The sequence below is a fragment of the Cygnus olor genome, chromosome 9 (assembly GCF_009769625.2).
Source record: "Cygnus olor isolate bCygOlo1 chromosome 9, bCygOlo1.pri.v2, whole genome shotgun sequence".
Classification (NCBI taxonomy): domain Eukaryota; kingdom Metazoa; phylum Chordata; class Aves; order Anseriformes; family Anatidae; genus Cygnus; species Cygnus olor.
This window is the reverse complement of record NC_049177.1, coordinates 3,193,767-3,211,094: the sequence shown is the minus strand read 5'-3', so window position 1 is coordinate 3,211,094 and position 17,328 is coordinate 3,193,767. Positions and strand designations below refer to the sequence as shown.

The window sequence follows — 17,328 nt, the reverse complement described above, 5'->3', positions numbered from 1 at the left end:
CAATCCTCCCCCCTCCAACACGTAAGGAAACTTGTTTGCTGTATAAAATGTGTGTGTGACACTGAAAATGTGGAAATACAACTTTTAATAGGCATATTTAATTTCTGCCTGAACATTAGCTCATATATATAGCTTTTTTCTCAGACAAATATGTACAAGAATAAAAAAAAAGAGAAATATATTTTACAGACTATACAAGTAATCCTTTCTACACAAAGGTCAGTGGTTTTCTGAACTGGTGATCGGTCTGCCTGCACTGGGCTCCATAAGGCAGAGAACAACACGAGGAGTGTTTCTTGTTCCTCTGTGTGAGCTAGAGAGTGGTTCTCTGGAAGGTGCTAATCCTTACCACAGCACAACACCCACACAAGCCTGAGAAAGGGCTAAGACTCAATGCCACAATCTAGCCTGCAGCTGCTGATTCCTGCTCCTTGTCAGGATATAATTAAGGTATCATCAGGCTGAATAGGAAGATGGGACTTAAAACTAAAAATACCTCTAGTAATTATGGCTTAGATCTGGAAGGCAATGGCTCGATTTTGATTTCTGAAAGAGACAATGCTCTTCTGGAAGAAGCCTGAGTAACTACTGACTGAAAGGCAAAATAAACACTCTTGTAAGTCTCTGTCCATGTAACAGACTGATGAGGGTGTGTATGTAGGGAGGATAAGCATCTTCATGTGTAGGTTTATCTATTTTCTGTGGAGAAAAAGGCCTTCACTATGTTTACTAGGAAATGTTCATCTTCACTCAAACACGATAAAATATGAAGTTGTTTCAGCCATGTATGGTCACTATTCAGGAAATTGTATTTAAGGATTTTTCTGAATGATGCCTAAAATCATACATGTGTTTTTGATTTAAAACAAACAGAAAACCTTCTTTGGAATTCAAGAGTGCACTTCCATACTTGGCTGTGTAAAAGTCTTGCTGAATGCTATCTAACCTGGGAAGAAACATCCTCTTTTCTGAACCTTTGTAAGACTTATTTCCACCCTTCAGTAAGGGCATGCTCCCTTCCTCTGGAATCTTTGGAGAACATATGGACCTTGATAACAAAATGCCCTAATGCACAGATTTTCACACCCTGACCACCTGGTTACTGCAATAAGAAGTTACTTGGAAGTTATTCTCATATGAAAGATGTTGATGAAAAACATAAGTAGGTATATTTGTACCTAAACTTCTAAAGAGACATAATGTCAAATGTTTAAAAAGACTTTGGTGAAGAAACAGATGAAAATCACTCATAATATACTTTAATTTGACTAAAAAGCACACATGCTCTTTTCCTCAAAGTACACCTTGCCAAGGATTCTCCCTTTCTGCATATGTTATCATTCAGTTTGAATTAATTTGTGAGAGCTGTTTCCTGGATGTTTCTTTCTATCACTTGAGTAAGTACTGGCATTTGTCTGACAATACTGTGAGATGATTCAAGGAAGAATTGGCCAGAAAAACTAATTTCTTCATTTCACAATTGCTTTTCTCTGTGGCTTGACTTAGTGTATGTTCATATGGAAGGGCAGTAAAAAAGTCAAAGAAGGGGATGGCGGAGATGAGACCACAGAAGCTCCTATTCAACCCGCTCAAATTAGTGTGTAATGGCCTTAACCTCCCCCTGAATCTATTTAAAAACTTGATGGCTAAACTGCCACAAAATTGACAATACCTAAGCATCCGCTTAGGGTAGCCAAGCTATGCAGTATCAAGGTGAGCGATCAGTTTGGAAAGTCCAGCTGTTATGATGGCAAAATGACGTTCTTCATTGTCTCAGTAAACAGAGATCACAGAAAACATGATCTATAATACATCACCTGTTTGTTTTCTTAATAGTCTGCTTCCTTTCTCACCAAGACAAGTCTTGGCACCTTTGACTAAAATAACCATTGCTCCCTTTCCTTGATATGCTAATGGCTGTATTCTAGACCGAGTATATTCTGCACTTGACTGACCAGCTAACAACTCCATGCTGCAATTCTTCCTCCCCCTGTGCTGATGATGGATTAGAGTTCTTCCATGCAGCATAATCCCATCCAGTTGCTGGTTACAGCCCCATCATCCCTGCTTCCCTAGTCATGTCATCTTCCCCTCTCCTCTGTGCTCCCAGCATTCATCAGGCCACTCGTAGGACCACTGCACGTGACAGGGGGTCGGGCAGAAGCAACAAAAAACTAATTAAGAGGACACTGTAGCAGCACTGAATTTGGCCTAAATTTGGGCTGAATATGTCCTTTGCCTCTCCCTCCACTCTGTCCATGAACTCCTGCTGCTCCCTTGGGCTGGACCTAACCAGTATACAACTCTGTGTCTATGCATATACCCTATATTGTACGTGTACTTGTATGGAGTACTCTGGTGTGAGCATTTGGAAGTATTGTTACAGAGTAGGAGTGCTTGCAAGAGGGGAAGTTGCTGGACTATTTCAAGAATGTTTCAAATCTTTAAACTCTTTATTGAAACTGTTCTGTCACCCATCTGCCTGCAAAGCCAGACTTTCTTCAGCTATAAGGAGCCATAAAAAGATTTAAAAATGACCTTTAGTGATCTTGACAAATCCTGATACTTTAAAAACTGGTATCTTGTTATGCCAAGGTAAGAAATGAGCACTGCTTTTTATTGGTTTCTTTTGTTCCAAGTGAAGAGCAGGGATTTTCAGTCATCCATATCCATCACTGCTACTTAATGGTGTTAAGTTTGTGTTTTTATTACTCCAGGATACTTTGCATAAAAAATTGCAGTATTTACATCAAAGAAAGCATTTCTGCCAAATTCTGGAAATCCCATTACCCCTGCCAAGGAAGTGCACTGTTTGGGAAGGGAAGGGTGTATTTTCTTGGTTCTCAAGTGCAATTCTTTGTAGGCTGGGATGGAGCGGGAAGGCCTGCTTCCTAGCCTCCATGAGGGGACAAGATGATTGCGTGAAGCGAGGGCATGATGCTGCATTTTGTGGGGATATTACTGGAGCCTAGGGCCATTTTGAAAGAATATCTTTTTTTCGGTGCAAATATCACTTCTAATGGCTTTTCTATTTATTACTGGACTGGAGCATAAAAGTCCAGGGGACTTCTGGAAAACTCACTGCTGTGAGTTATGCATCTCGAGTTAAATGAATGGCAAATGTCTTGCAGGACTGTAATACTATCGTTTTGTTTTGTTGTTTTGCTGTGCTTATTTTCTAAATAAATCTTTTCATTAAGAATTCCTAAAAGACAATTAAGATTCATCTTCAGTACCGTGGCAATACCACCTTAATCACACTGATGCTTACTGCACAGGCAGTGAAAAGAAAAATGTCAGATCTTAAGATCTGTGGAATCATAAATGACTTTTCTGTGTGCATTATTAAGACTTTGTACTTTAGGTGAGTTTCTGGCTAAAAGACAAAACTATAAATCATCTAATGAAGAATTTCAGTTTCTTAACCCATACTAACATGGACCAACCATACACGGTCAGCACTTGTAATTAAATACTCTAGCTCTGTGGAGGGAAAGTAGGGACAAAGTACCTACCAGGTTTTTCTTTTTAAATAAGGTTTGCTTAAAACCACATCCAAAGCAGCAAACATTTGATGTAGGTCCAATGAAAAATAGTTGGTGACAATGTAGTGGACATAGATATATATAATGTGAAGCTACATATGTTTGATGGCGTCTCTCTGTGGGGTAATAAGAATGTCACATTACAGATATTTTAATCACGTTCATAAGTCACTCTGTGCAACTTATGAATGATCGTGTCTTACGAATATTTTATTCTATTAGGTGGATTTTGATGATGTTCTCATTCAGTGTAAACAAACAAAGGAAGACTTGTGTAATTAAACTACACTTATAATTTATACTCTCTAATTATAATATTATCACAAAACTATGTATTTAATTTTGCAGCAGTAAACTGTTGCAAAACAGTATTATTGTTAATCATCGTTTAATTTAATGTTTAGCAATTACTCATTCTTTTAGGAGGAAAAAAATCAGATGCTAGAGCATCATTCTACCACATACACTCATAAGACCAGAGTAGAAGTTCTTTGCAGGAGTTTAACATTTTCAAGCAGACAGCATGGCAAAATCTGAAAGGGGTCATCTGAAATAGGGAGCATAGCACACTTCAGCGCAGGGACATTTTAAAGAGATCTGTTAAGAAGCTTCATTTCAACAGAGAAATGGAAGAAAACAGCACTACAACCTAGGACCTTCACTCCCTCCCATCGAAACTTCACTTGAAGTTCACAGAAATCTATTTCAGCAGCCCCTTCCTGGTAGCCTCTGTGGGAAGTCTTCATAGAAAGCCCTAATAACTAATACTTAGCCCTGTCCACCTGGGCTAAATGCCAGGGTACCTCATCTAATTTCCTAAGTGTAAACACAGAGAGTTGGACAAAAAAATAGTTCTTAGTCTTCTACAGAAAGTAGAAAAAGACAGGACAAGACAATCTTTCAAACTCTGTTTACATCATACTCATAATACATATAACACTTTTGATAGACAGCTGACAAACGTACCACATAGTTGGCATAAAAACAGAGAACAGGTATCACGTCTAGTTATTATTTCTCCCTGTGGTTTCTATTGTTCATCCTTGCAGATGACCACAGCCCTTGGATTAAATATGGACACACTAGTATTTCTTCTATTATGATGGGTTACCAGAACTTGAAGTAATGAAAAAAATATATTCCATGAACTCTGTCCTATTTTCAGAGCCCAGGAAAATATGTCCAACTTAGGCAAATATGCAGTACCGTTCCTCTAACACAATTTATTATTTTTTATATCAAAATGTCTATCTTTTCATTAACCAGTTTGGAGTTTACTGGACTATTACATGTACCAAAATGCCCATTCTGATAAAAAAAAATTCTCTTTGGAAAAGAAATCCGTTATAACTGAGTTAAATGTTTAGTGTTTTAATAAACTGATTTTAGTATACTTGGTGAGCATATGTAGGACAGCCATCACTCTATTTTTACTTGTACTAAATGTGCTAATCTGTAATGGGAGATAATGAATACAACGTTTCTGAAATCTATGTTCATATGGTCTTGTTGCATTTATAGTTACAGAAAGATTAGACCTCTTATAACTAAACATGAACTCTTCCAAGTGAAAAATGAACATTATAGCTAAATGTATTACCAGCTATCTTTGAGAAAAGCAACCATTAATGATCTAGTACATTTTAGATTTATTTTTTCCTTCTGCAAACCTAATGGCAAGTTTGATTAAAACATCTCTGGCACTAACGGCAACAGCAGCTTATAAAATCTTCTCCATAAAAGAGAAATTAAAGTGTATTTTCTACTAAGGGCAGTCTGGTTTGCTGTCTAACTGAGTAGCTGGGGAAACTACTCCATAGTCATATTCCTCCTCATTGCTCCTGTCACCACTTGTTTAGTGTCAGACACTGGAAAGAACTCAGAATGAAATGCTTTGTAGGTTCTGCATATGATGCTGAACTACCGCTTAATGCTTGAACAGTGGTTAAGTGCTCCCTGTTCCTGAGTTTGCTCATGTTCTGTGCACAGACGAATATACCTAAGGTGGGGAGAGCAATTCGGGGTGGGTGGGGGGGACGACAGTAAAAAGTAGTGTGTTTACACTCTGGTCTCCATGTCAGGTTTGATGATTAACATCAAAGTTTCTTAGTCTACTGCTGGTACTTGCATTAGTTCTGTAATATTTTAGGCACCCAAGTTAAAATTCTGTCCTGCACTACCACTCAGATTAAATCAATCAGGAACATGAACAAAGCTTCAGTTCTGCTAATAACAGTTTGAGAAACTATTTAACTCAAAAGCATAACTTTTCAGGGACAGATCAAGAACTCAGTTTCCAGGCCACTAAACACCTTCCATCTTGATATGAACAGTGATGTTCCAAAAGAACATTTAACAACTTAGTTTCTAAATGAATGCTCTCTCTATGTATTTTAATTTCATTTAATATATTATTGTAAATTATATTTCTATCCTGTGAATACAAAATCATGTATTTCAATATAATCTCTCTATTTCAGCACAATCTCTTCGATAGTTATAATTGTAAATTCCAAAATCAACTAGGTACTAAACTTTCTCTTTGAAAATTACAGAACGTTTGTGTGTATGTGTGTGCATAGAGCTGGCATTGTGTGCAGAAAGCTGCATAGGGAAATTAGGCTGTCTTCTGAGCACGCTATGCAAGTGAGCAGGCAATGGGGGAAGATGACTTGGCAGACCTTGTCTCAAATCAGATTCTAGTTATCCTCTTATGTAAGAAAGGGGTCTGCCAAGAGCTTGTAGTTTAGGGTGGAATTAGGAACTGTGGGGCCGAAGCCTCATGGTACATCTCTGTCCACCCCTCTGCCTGCATGCAGAACTATACCATCATACTGTCATAACAAAAGGTGTTTTCTTAGGAAAGAGTTTTGTCTTGTTCATCTTTTCTTTGACAAAAGGGATTAAAAGAAAGTTATCACCTCGCATGACTTTGTCAGGGAAAGTTGTGAACCTTTAGCACATGTGAGATTTGGGTCTGAGACTTATTGAAACACCTTATCTATGAAACTCCTCTTGGTATTATAATGAAAGTCATTTCAGTACTTCTGCCTCTTCTATCACATCTGTAAAACGGTAAGAGTAATGCTTATTTTCCCTACAGGGGGACTGACCAAGGCTAGATAAAACCTGATTTGTGCTTTCGAGAGGAAAAGTCATTTAGTGGCAGTATTGTGTTGGGTCATGTGTATTGAGAAGCTGTACTGGTTATTTTTCATCTACATCTGAGAATAGTATTGCTTTAACAATCTATATTTCTCAGTAGCTCCATCCTGTTAGAAATAGTTGCAACTTCTTATAATATTAAAAGAAACATGAAGAATAAAGTCAAAGATTAACATACCAAAAAGCAAGGCCCATTTCATTTTTATATTATTAGGGGCATTCATTTCCTCTGAGAAAATAAGCCTTTTTTTTTTTTTTTTTTTTTTAAGGGTATGAAATACTGAATAGTAAAACCAAGTGACTGTGGTAAATGTCTTTTGCGTTAAAAGCAATTCTTTTCTGTATCAAGCAACAAGGATACCACTGATTACCTGCCTGATTACCCTGTTCTGGTTAAGAATATATTCAAGGATACTGCTCAGTCAAGATACTGCTCATTTCAGCTGTAGTTGAACAACGTTGTGTACTTTCCAATACTGCGACTTCTCTGCTAGGGAGAATGGTAAAGAAGAAGAAACTGAGCTCTGTCTAGTTTTGGGAGTCTTGGAAATTAGTACCATTCCATCCAACTAACCATTCCTCTTTAATATCCCCTTCCTTGTTTCACCCAGAATCATCCAAAGTAGCGATGCAGAAGTCTGTTTCTCACCTTATACCTATGTGGTTGCTTACTAGCACACACTAATTAGGTTATGCGTTTGATTACCCTGTCTTTTTGGAGCTGATAGTCCAATGGACAGCATGACATTGAGCCCTAAAACCTTTGACCCTGTTCACAACTTTTACATGCTCTAAAAGCACATTTTCTAAGTAATTCTGGTTCCTTGTTTGTTTCTGGTCCTTGGTTTGTTGAGATTTTTTTTTTCTTTTCAGTAGGAGACATGACTTCTCTGCTCCCTGTTCTGCCAGTGTCAGCAGGGAGGTGAGGGCTGCAGTTACGGTGTAGTATCACTCCTGTTCTTAGCCTCCTGCTTCACCCACTGGCAAGACACAATGCCTCTAGTCATCGCCACCATGGGATGGAAATTCAGTTCCTTGACAGAAGGCATCTGGTTTTTATCAGCCAGAGCTGACACATGCATGTCCTTGAGGCAATCCCAGCAGACTCCACAAGAGACCTCATCTGGTCATTGGATTGTGCAGCAAGAGCAGTGCTGGAAACCTTTCACCTGAGATAAAACCACTACTAGTAGTTTTGACTAATAGTAGTACTAGTAGTCAATAACTACCCCTGGGGTTGGGGAGGAGCAAGCAAACAGGATTCCTTGGTAAGGATCTGCTCTTACAAGTCCTTTCTCAAATGAAAAACAGGTACAACTATAGCGATGTACTGCCATCCAGATTTATGTAGATGGTACATAAAGAAATGTTAAAAGCTCCTATTCTTTCAAATACAAGCTCAACCAAAAGCTGTTCTTAATTTAATTGCACTGTAACCCACAATACTTGGGGAAATTTAAATTTAATTGCAAATGTAGAAAAATTCCATTTGAGTTCTTTAGTAGCTTCTCCTCATCTAATATGGAGTTTTCTCTCTAATTGTATCTCTGTGGCATCAAGAACATTGAGCAGCTTTTTAAACATCTGCTCATTCCTACCTGCCCCTTAACAAGTTACAGTTTAGAATAATTTTCTCTTTGGTTTATTTTTCTCTGTTGTTAGTTGCAGGCTACAAGCATACTTAAAAGAGGAGGACCAAAGTCTGAAGCCAAATGTGGGGAAACTTCTGAAGCAATCTTTATTAATGTATTCTGTATAGAAATCTGTATGCAAATTTTTGCTTTGGATGTTTGCTTTTAACAGAAAGCTGGAAACTACAGAAACTATAGATAGATTGCTATAATTTTGGAGTCAGTTAGTCACTGTCTTTTTTTAATCTAACATGTACTGTGATTGCCCCCGCACCTTACCCAAATAGCTCTCAATGGACTTTTCCCCAGAGGAGATCATAGTGAGTACTTACTGAGGCACAGTTGCTTTCTGACTTGTCTTCCAGAAAGCCAATTTGGCATGGTGTCCTCTGATTCTGCAGCCAGTAGTCTGTTGATTCTAGCAGACTGTTACTGCAGAGAATCTGTTAAAATAGTTAAAAATAGTTAAAATAATTAAAAAAAAAAAAAAAAACACCTTAGTCCTACTGTGCTTTGGGGTTTGAACTCTATTGTTTGAGCTCAAAGAAAATATTGCCTACAAATATTTTTGGAAGGTAAGACCGGGACTCCTGTTTCCCTGTTTCGTCTGGACCTGTCCAGTTAGTGTACCTGGGATTCAAGTAACATATATCCTCTAAAGTATTAGCCAATTTTCTCTATGAACTGAAAGTCCTTGAAGGAAATGCCTTAATATATATATACACTAATATATATTATATATATATGTATGTGAAAACATTGCTAAGGAGTTTTGTTCTATGTTAAAGTGGCAACAGAGATGTTAGAAAAACTAATTATTTAATTCTACCAGAGTGTATAAACTTGCAGCTTTTATGATTTACTATCTCTCTCTCCAAAACAGATCTGTACTATTCATTCTGCCAGCAGCCTCATTTCAGGGGCTGCCTAAGCTACAAATCCTTTCTTCTTAAACATATTTTTTGCTTTCTGAGAAGCTAAAGTACTTAAGACCTGTCGTAATGAATACTGAGCTTAGTCAGTACACTGAGACCAAAACTTTGAGTTTAATCTCTCTGTGTTGACTCAGTCCTACAACAGATGCCTCAAGCTTTGAACTAACAAAAACAAAGTGGGACTACAGCTAATCTGTAGACTATAAAGAACCAAAGCTAGTTTTGCAAGTCTGATGCTTTAGATTGAAGTGAATTCCTTATTTGCTACCCCTGTACTAATATGCGCAATGTTCAGGGGGGTCAAATTGCCCTTTTAATAAATAGACCTCCAATATGTTCCTGCAACATATCTGCAGAAAATTACATTCAGAAAGGGCTGTCTTTCTGAGCACAGCATGAGATTTCTTTGAAATGCCATCAAGTCTGGAAATGACTCATGGCCCTGGGCTGGTGGTGCCCAGCCACAACCAGAACTGTAGTGCAGTGACTACGCAGCCAGTCTCTGCACAATCTGGGGGGGGGGCTAAAGAGTCATATCTGAAAACAGGCAGGCTTGTGCTTTATTAAATTTACAGGGCCACTGCAACATCCATAACAAGCTGGGGAGACAGCTGACAACATTAGGAATCACTAGTTCATGTTTGCCTTTTTATTGAGAGAGCATGAAGCCTGGATCAATTTATCCTAAATTCCAGTAGGGATGAAAGTGGAGCTGAGAGGTGCCAGAGGTTGAATTCCTATGCTTTCAAGACTGTGTTAAAACCGGAAAGGTTGTTTCTAGCTGTGTTTATTCTCTAATATGCTACAAAGGACAAATAATTGAGAATGGGGAAGCATGGAAGAGGAGGTATTCATATGCACAACTTGAGGAATTTTACTAGCCAACAAAGAGGTACGCTGACCTCCTTCCTAGAGGAAGTGTGCTCTCTGGCTGTACAAAAAGTCTGTCAGCCTAGCTGACTCAGCTCTTAATTCAGTTTAAGGTGTGTATTCCAGGTACTGTGATAGTCTACAAGTAGGGAACGAAAAGATAAAAACTCTGTCTGGAGAAAATGATCTACAGGTGTCCTGGTTTCAGTTAGGACAGAGTTAATTTTCCTCCTAGTAGCTGGCAGGGTGCTATGTTTTGGATTAGAATGAGAAGAGCGCTGATAACATGCTGATGTTTTAATTGTTGTAGAGCAGTGCTTACACCAAGCCAAGGACTTTTCAGCCTCTCTCTGTCCTGCTAGCGAGCAGGCTAGGGATGCAGCAGGAGCTGGGAGGGGACAGACCCAGGACAGCTGACCCAAACTGGCCAAAGGGGTATTCCATACCATCTGATGTCATGCTGAACAATATATAGGGGTGGCTAGCCGGGGTGGAGGGGGGGGCCGGCTGCTCGGGGATAGGCTGGGCATCGGTCAACGGGTGGTGAGCAATTGCATTGTGCATCACTTATTTCGTACACATTATTACTATTAATACTATTATTATTATTATTATTGTTGTTATTCTTTTCCCTGTCTTAATAAACTGTCTTTATCTCAACTCACAGACTTCACTTTCCCGTTTCTCTCCCCCATCCCGGAGAGAGAGGGGGGAGGGTGAGCGAACGGCTGTGTGGTGTTTGACTGCCAGCCGGGCTAAACCACAACAACAGGTTAACAATTTGTCATGTTTTTCCCACCCTGCAATGTTCTTCCATGAAAAAGAGGGACCCGAAGCATTTTTGAAACAACTAAGTAACAGCAGAAAAAGAATAGTAGCAACAGAGATGATACTTATAGAATATTTTATATGGCCTATCATCCCCAGGCAGTAATATTAAGAAGCATGTTTGGGAAATAGATGTATATTTTATTTGCACTTTGGGCAATTACATGAAAATAGGCTGTACTCTAGCTTTTAGCCTTTTACTTTAATAATGATATTTTAAAATACACATTTGTCCTCCTGTCCTGGAAAAAATCTGTCCACAGTATCCTCTGTTATCTTACTGCATATTTTGCATTGACACGTTTGTCCTACTTCAGGAACACTTGCTTTTGAGCCTAGACCCATTCCTTAAGAAGTGAGAACTAGTGAGGCCTCTTCACTTCTCAGGGAAGATGAATGACTGTGGAAAGCTAATATGGCCAGCTGACACAATTTTCTAATACTCATGGGTGATCCAGAAGTAAGCTTATTAACACACACAGACTAACAGCCACTCTAATTTTTACCTTTCTGGCAGAAAGTCAGATAGTTAATACTGTTCTCACTGTAATATTCTCTATTGATCCCTGAATAAAAGTCAGCGGAGGATGGATGAGGAGGCAATAGGGAACACCACAGCCCATAAACTGGGGCTTGCTTTGGTGCCCTCCTTCAGTGCCCTCTAAAACGTTTTGCACCTTTGTGCTTCTGTCTTCATCATGCCAAAAGAAGGTAAGTTTTTATGCAAAGACTCTCAGTACTCTAGCCCTGCTATGGGATTTCTTCTGAATACAAATGTGGGGTTCTCAAAATACTCAGAAAAAAAGTGTGCCCAAAGACTCTTTTGAGAATGACAAAGGCTTGTGAATGCTTCACATCAACACCAGTTTCTTCTTGGGGACTGCTAGCTAATCTCATGTACCAGCTCAATGACTCTGCACTCAATAGATTTTATAGCTTCCTGTCCCAGTGTGAATGGATTCCTGCCACCATAACTAACTCTGGGACTAGATGGGAAAAATAATATATTTCATATCCCAAAGAAACAATTTCCTGTTAGTGTCATAAACTTAGACTTCTTTATTCTTATTTTTAAGACATGTTTTCAAATGGTGAAATACTGAAACATTACGAACTGGTTGGTAAAATCTAGAATCTAGCATATTTTCAAAAAAAACCCCAACAACACAAAAACCTATCTTCTGTGGCTTTTATGAAGATAAAGAATTCAACATACACATACACGGACACACACACATATCCACATATATATATGATTTCAGATTTCATCTGGTTCGAGATATTCTCATGCTCAAGCACTGAAGTTCTAATTACTTGTTAGACATGATTTCCACAGGTAGGGAACAATCCTCTTTAGTTCAAATAGCTTTTTCAGTAGCAGGAGGTCTTGTTTCATTTCCTTAAAAATCATAGTGAAATTGTCTTCAGCTTTAGTGGCTTCAGATCTTTCTTTCCCAAATCTGACAGTTTCAGAGAAATCAGAATAGGCAGAAATTATCATGCAGAAACAAGCTTCAGAAAACCTTGGTGGTACTCTTCTTTTTCTCCTAAGGACTTGGTGTGCACACAACACTTCTCTTCAGAACAGCTAGATCACAGCAGATGTACGCTGTAGATGATTAACTCACGAAATGAGATGGGCATTCCAAACTTCAGCTAGTTTTCTTCCTATGAGATATTAAATCATCCTTGGTGTCTCTATCTTGCTTTCAGGGGATGTTCTCATCAGGAAGCAAATACAGGTAACATATTAGCAGAAGAAATAATTCTCCTGAACAATTATTTAGTCAGGTCAGGTCATGGTTGTCAAGCCTGGGGGTCACTCCAGGATGATTTATACGTTTCAGGGCTTTACAATGGATTTCATTTTTGTATGCAGCTTTTCATTATAGACTTTGAAGCCAAGTGTAGAGATTATTACATGGAAGATTTGGACAGTATGTGATTTTTAGTAACCTTGAGGAGATGAACAGCATTAGTAGGGTGGTGTTCTCCCTGGCCCAGATTCTGCTCTCACGTGTGCACATGGAATGCTGCACATGCACTTGAGAATTCAGTCAGAAATGTGAAGAAGGGTGCAACAGGCATGCCATTTTTTACCATTGGAGGTCTGAGAAAGTATTTTCCAGCAATTAAGATTTGAAGAAGATAGGTGAGAAAAGCAAAATAGGATATACTTGAGCCCGTGCAGCAGAAGCTGGTGGAGGTCAGAAATTTAAGGAATACAAGTAGGCCTGAAGTTATCTGGAAAGCCTCTGGAAATTACTCAAAAAAGACAGCACTGTGGGAAAGGGAGGCATGCAGGAACGTGTGGGAGAAGCCTTCTTCCTGTGGTTTTAACATCTGAATAGTGTTCAGGAGACAGAAGGTGACATTTGAATAAGCAGTGGCAGGAAGGAGAAGTAAACTTTGGATGTTTAAATTCTACCTTCTGAAATGCAGGTTTCTGCGTTATGACTGTTATAGACATTATTGTTAAGAGCCTTCCCACTAATACTTGTATGCAGGAAGGATAATTTGGACCACTCCACAATCTTGATCACTGTTGGTTTACATAGCCCTGCTATGAAAAAATTCAAATATAGAATCCATGTGAACTTTTGGGCATATTTCTGTGGTAGCAGACAGCAATGTTATCATGGTCAAAGACATATGTGTATAGGAGGAGTGAATTTAATACTCCTAGGATCTAACTATTGCAGGACAATTCTACTTGTTATCTGTGTTTATATAAGTGGGAGTTTGCATATGTATTCAAACATGCCAGGATAGTTGTGCTTTTAAGGAATATACTGAAGTCCTACTACTACAGTAATGTATGACTGCAATGGTCAAAAGTATGTAAGCATGAAGGAGCTGGCCTAAACTATCAGGGCTAACTAATGAAAAGCAATGCCAGCAGAATTATTCCTCAGAGATGTAACTCTGCGTTCTGATTGCCATTTTTGCATTTAGTGATCTTTTCAAAAATATATTGAGCTGCTCTGTACCAAAGGTAACAAACCTCAACTCGTACTACTTCAGCTGTCAGTCAGCATCCTTCTTTTTCATAGCCTACAATTTTAACGTAGAAATTGAGAAAATTTCCTCCTCCCATCTTATAGTTTTCTATATTCTCATCTAATTGAGACAAGTTCTGGGCCAATCCCACTGGCATACATTGTTAGCAGTTTTGCTAAATTCAGTGAGGTTGCTTCTGATCTGCAATGGTACAACTGAAAGCAGAACTTTATTCATTGACCATACTTATGTGTAACAGCTGCACACACTATACTGCTGTATATCTGGTTCAGAGCAGGATCATCACGCTCAGAAAATAATTCAGGATGAATTTGCATCATGCACAAAATGTAAAATCAGCAGTAATTCATGGTTCTAAAAAAAAGTTTTCCACTCTCATCTGGAGACTCAGCCGTCAGCATTACTCAGTGTGCTGTGAATCAATGAACTAAATCAGCCTCTAGCAGAGTGGGGATTAGAAAAGTCACTCTTTCGCAGAGGAAAATACTGCATACCAGTTTAGTGTAACAGCTTCCTGCTCCCTGATTTAGATCTCAAGGCATTAAAATACAGTAAATATCTATAACTGAGACAACATTAAAATGGCCCTGCTCCACAAATGAAACATCTGCGTCTTCATGGCAGATCATCTTAATTGCTTTGGTTAATTACTACTCATCAAAAAAGATATGAAAGTGGAACATACAGAATGAGTTTTCAAGGGGCACATCTTCTGCATTTATTCAGATTGGTCTGTGTGGTAAAAGGCCACATCTCATATGGTTCCTAATAGGAGCCATTCATGCCAAATGCTTGAACCCACAAGTGAACTGTTTAAACTCTTCCCTTGCAGCAGGAACCCCCAGGGTTTCACTCCAGAACCAATTACACATCTAACTTAAAAAAAATAAATCACCGTAACTAACCTAGGATAAAGAGAAAGTAATGGCCTACTTTGATAATTCTGTATCCTTTTTCCCCAAAAAAGGAACGCTAACACATTCTGTGACAATGCTCTAAAGAAGCACAAAAAATCCTGCTGTTTGTCAGAAGTGCTGGCAGAAGTGAATCACTTCTTTTAGCGTGCCTACAATCATAAAATTGACTCGAATTACAGTGAAAAGTTCAAATGTAAGGGATCAGACATGTGAAGCAGCTCTAAATCGGGAGGTAAAGGCAAGTCTGTAAGAGTCATGCTTCTGGAGGTGACCATGCTGGGAGCATTTATAAACACATTTATAAGCACTTTTCTGTGCTGTGCCACTGTCCTTCAGCCTTACTTAAAATGACCAACTCTGAGATTAGACAAAATCTAAGATGTTCAGCCATATTAAGGATTTTCTGCCTATTTCTACAGATTCTAGTTATAGTCAGCAGCATATAAAAAAATAACTCGGGTATTCTTTTGCAAATAAGCAAGCTCTTTGAACAAATGAAATAGTGACACTTTGTCTTTAGCCAGGCTGTGATGAGCTGGAGATGCCCAATCCATCATACAGATTATTAGTCTAGTGAGTTTCTTTTTTATTTCAGTGATTTTACATTTATTGAAATTTTAGTAGACAGCCAATACTCGACCCTTACACCCACAGTTTGTGTGAGAGTCACAAGCCTCACATCCACAAAACACAGTGGAGTTTTCAGAAGGATTAGGGAAATAAACCTTTATCTTCTACATGTTTTATCTTTCTATCTGTTTACGCATATAAATTGTCATTTATTTAAAAAAAAAAAAAGTAAAATAAAGCATAATTATTACTGTGTGAAGGAAAGAAAAACTTCTTAAGAAATATGGGGAAATGGATTGAACTGGTGAAGTTTTATAATATTTTTTGGTAAAACAGATGCTTCCTTATTAGCTCTAGAAGTATGCTTGTGGGAAATAATAGAGCTCAGAGGGTTATTGCAAAGTAAGAGACGAAAGAGGGCCTGCCATCCACAACAGGTCTTTGGTAGTGGTCTTCCCTTGGGCTGCACAGCCACAGCCTGACTCTGGGGAGCAGGAGTGGATGGAAGCATCCAAGGTCTGCATCCATGTATTCTGAGTTGTACTGAAATTACCTACATGCATGAACCACTGCAGTCATACATGACTCTTCCTAATGACGTACATAAAGGCACTGCTTTGTTTCCTCCCTATCCTCTAAATTACATAAATACATATAAAGCCATTTTGAGGCAACAAAAACAGCAATGGTCAAATCTATACTGCTTCCTCGGTTGCTGAAACTCTTCTAGTAAGATACTAGGGAAGGCAGAAAAGCTCCCTTCCATGAAAGACCCTGCATCATTTGACCTGAGAGAAGCCAAGCTCTGGACCCTCACGCTGGAACCCAGAAACTTGCAACCTATCACAGAGCAGTTCTGAAATTATCCATGCTCTTTATGACTTTTACTTCACTTTGCCAGATATCAAGGAAACAAGAAATACTCAGGAAACTTACCTCCCACATGTATATAATATATTTTGCAGCAAGACAAGTATAGACCATGCATGCAAAATTGCAAGATACCATAACAGCATCCAGAATTTATTTTTCTGTATCAGTCCTTTTCTTCTTTAGGCATCAGTTAAATTTTGTATTCCTCAATAAAAGTAAAAGCTAAAAAACAAAGCTATAAGCCAAGATATATATGCCTTTGAAAATAACATAAACTTAGAAGTTACCTTTTTACATGCTGTGACAGAGCTTCCCAAACTGCTTCCCGAACTGTCTGTGCTGTTGCTTGGTGCTCTGGGACTTCTTGCATCAGTTGAGATTCAAAGTTGCTGAAGAACAAAAGAAAAAAAAAAAAAACAAAAGAAACCCCCAAAAACCTTTCCAGTGACTCAGCTACGTAGATAACTCAATGATGCTAAAATACAATGGATTAAAGAGATGTAACTTAAACCTAGATTACAAGAAGCTGTCTATAGTCTCCTTGCTGGCATTACTATCCTATTTATTACCTTAATTTTCCTTTCTTGGACAACTCTCTGGAGCAATGTTACATGAATATGAAATAGCAGACCATTGCCTTTTGAAGACTAGAGGATAACACATAGCTGCCTGTAATCACATCCATCTCTCCTGAATGATACTGTAAAACATGGAACTAGCTCATTTTCTTAAGCAAGCAGCTTGGAACAGCAAATGAAATACTTGCTGGATTAATTCACCCGGGTAGACATTATAAAAAGAAACATTTGCTGAAAAGTTAAGGTGTAGTGACTAAAATGTAAACAAACAAACAACAAAACAAACAAACAAAAACACACAACAGGAGTGGTTGAATTCTGTAACCCAGGCAGAACAGCTTGCTATATTGTAGGTTTAGAGCAAAGGTAAGCCATGCACAGTCTGTTTTGTGAGC

At 38.5% G+C, this 17,328-nt stretch overlaps 1 protein-coding gene across 1 annotated transcript in view; it reads right to left on the bottom strand.

Moving 5' to 3' along the window:
- LOC121074523 (SPHK1 interactor, AKAP domain containing) overlaps nucleotides 1-16,735 on the bottom strand; it is a gene marked incomplete at its 5' end in the record, with an annotated part of 54,992 nt that extends 38,257 nt beyond the window's left edge. Inside the window, 2 exons of the mRNA XM_040566686.1 lie at nucleotides 8,674-8,784; nucleotides 16,643-16,735. Of these exons, the coding sequence (XP_040422620.1) occupies nucleotides 8,674-8,784; nucleotides 16,643-16,735 (204 nt within the window). The remainder of the gene's footprint in view (nucleotides 1-8,673; nucleotides 8,785-16,642) is intronic.
- Between the last annotated feature and the right edge of the window lie 593 nt (nucleotides 16,736-17,328).